Genomic DNA, 1600 nt, shown 5'->3' on the forward strand with positions numbered 1-1600 from the left:
CAACATAAAAAAGGAAGTTATTACAAATTTTAGCCATTGAAAATTTTAATCAATTTTTTAAATCATGTCAAGAAATTGGATTCCATCAAATTATTTATTTCAAATAACAGATTTATGGGAAAATAGAAATTTAATTAAAGTAATACAAACAATACATTCTTTATCTATTTATTTAAATAGAAAATTTAATTTTAATATTTTAATACATTTAAATGATTTTATTTATACAAATGATGATTTATTAATTAATATGGATTATTTAAATAATTCAAATATTATTTTAAATGATAAATTTGATTTAATTTCTAAAATTACTATTTTTAATATTATTACTCCTAAAAAGGATAATTTATTATTATCTCCTTCTTCTTCTTCAATTAATAATACAATTAATAATAATAATAATAATATTTCATCATCAGTTCAATCAAGAATTAAATCTAATAATGAAATATTATTTCCAACAACAATATCAACAAGTACAATAAAACAAAAACATGACAATACAAATGATATTATTGAATTGACACATTCACCTACATTGGAAGATGATAAAGATAAGAATGAATTATTAACATCACAACCTTTATCATCATTTAATAAACAACAACAACAAGATGATACTACAAGTAAATTAAATTTATATAATAATAATAATAGTCCATCATCACCACAAAATGTACCATCAACAAGTAGAAGTGATTTATCAACTGCAACTAATACAGTTACATTTACATTATCATCACTTTCTAATTTAACATCTACAACAGATGATATTTCACCTTCATTATCTATCACTCCTAAATCACATTATCATCATCATTTTGAACCTCAACAACAAGAACATAATGCTATAGAAGAACAACATGATTCACATCATTCATTGCATAGTAATAATGAACATATTAATAATAATGAATTAAATCTAGTAATATTACATAAGAATGAATTATTAATTAATACTAATGATAATGATATGAGTGATTTAATGAGTTATACAAGTACTACCACATCTGTTATATCACCCTATTCAATAGATACTGATCAATGTTATATTGATACTGAATTTGGATGTGGTCATTTATTAATAACAACATCTAATTCTATTAATAATTTAAATAATAATAATAATAATTTAAATAATAATAATTTAAATGATAATAATAATACATTTATATCAGGTAATGAATATGAATTTAATTTAATTACAATAGATTTAGAAGGTGAAAAAATAGATGTTGGTGGTGAATTATTTACATGTAAATTATATTATTTAAATGAAAATTTAACATCTTCAACTAGTACTAATAATTTAAATGATATATTTAATAATTTTAATAGTCCAACTACTGTTAATATTTCATCTCCAAATAATTTATTTAATACTAATAATATTAATAATAATAGTAATAATAATATAAATAGTAATAATTCTAATAATAATTCTAATAATAATATAGAAATAATGTTTTCACAAATGATAAATGATACAATACATACACCATTATCACCACATTATATTTATACAAATATATTTAAAGATAATATTAAAAATTATTCACCTAGACCAAATATATCACCACCACAGGGGATCCTCAGA

At 19.6% G+C, this 1600-nt stretch overlaps 1 protein-coding gene across 1 annotated transcript; it reads left to right on the forward strand.

Annotated features, from left to right (window-relative positions):
• Nucleotides 1-250: 250 nt before the first annotated feature.
• On the forward strand, nt 251-1488 carry NAEGRDRAFT_76855 (uncharacterized protein; the record flags this gene model as incomplete). The annotated part of the gene is made up of 3 exons (XM_002668188.1): nt 251-1259; nt 1342-1351; nt 1461-1488. The coding sequence occupies 3 exons, from the start codon at nt 251-253 to the stop codon at nt 1486-1488; spliced, it is 1047 nt and encodes a 348-aa protein (XP_002668234.1).
• Between the last annotated feature and the right edge of the window lie 112 nt (nt 1489-1600).

Source organism: Naegleria gruberi (assembly GCF_000004985.1).
Source record: "Naegleria gruberi genomic scaffold NAEGRscaffold_512, whole genome shotgun sequence".
Classification (NCBI taxonomy): Eukaryota; Heterolobosea; class Eutetramitea; order Acrasida; family Naegleriidae; genus Naegleria; species Naegleria gruberi.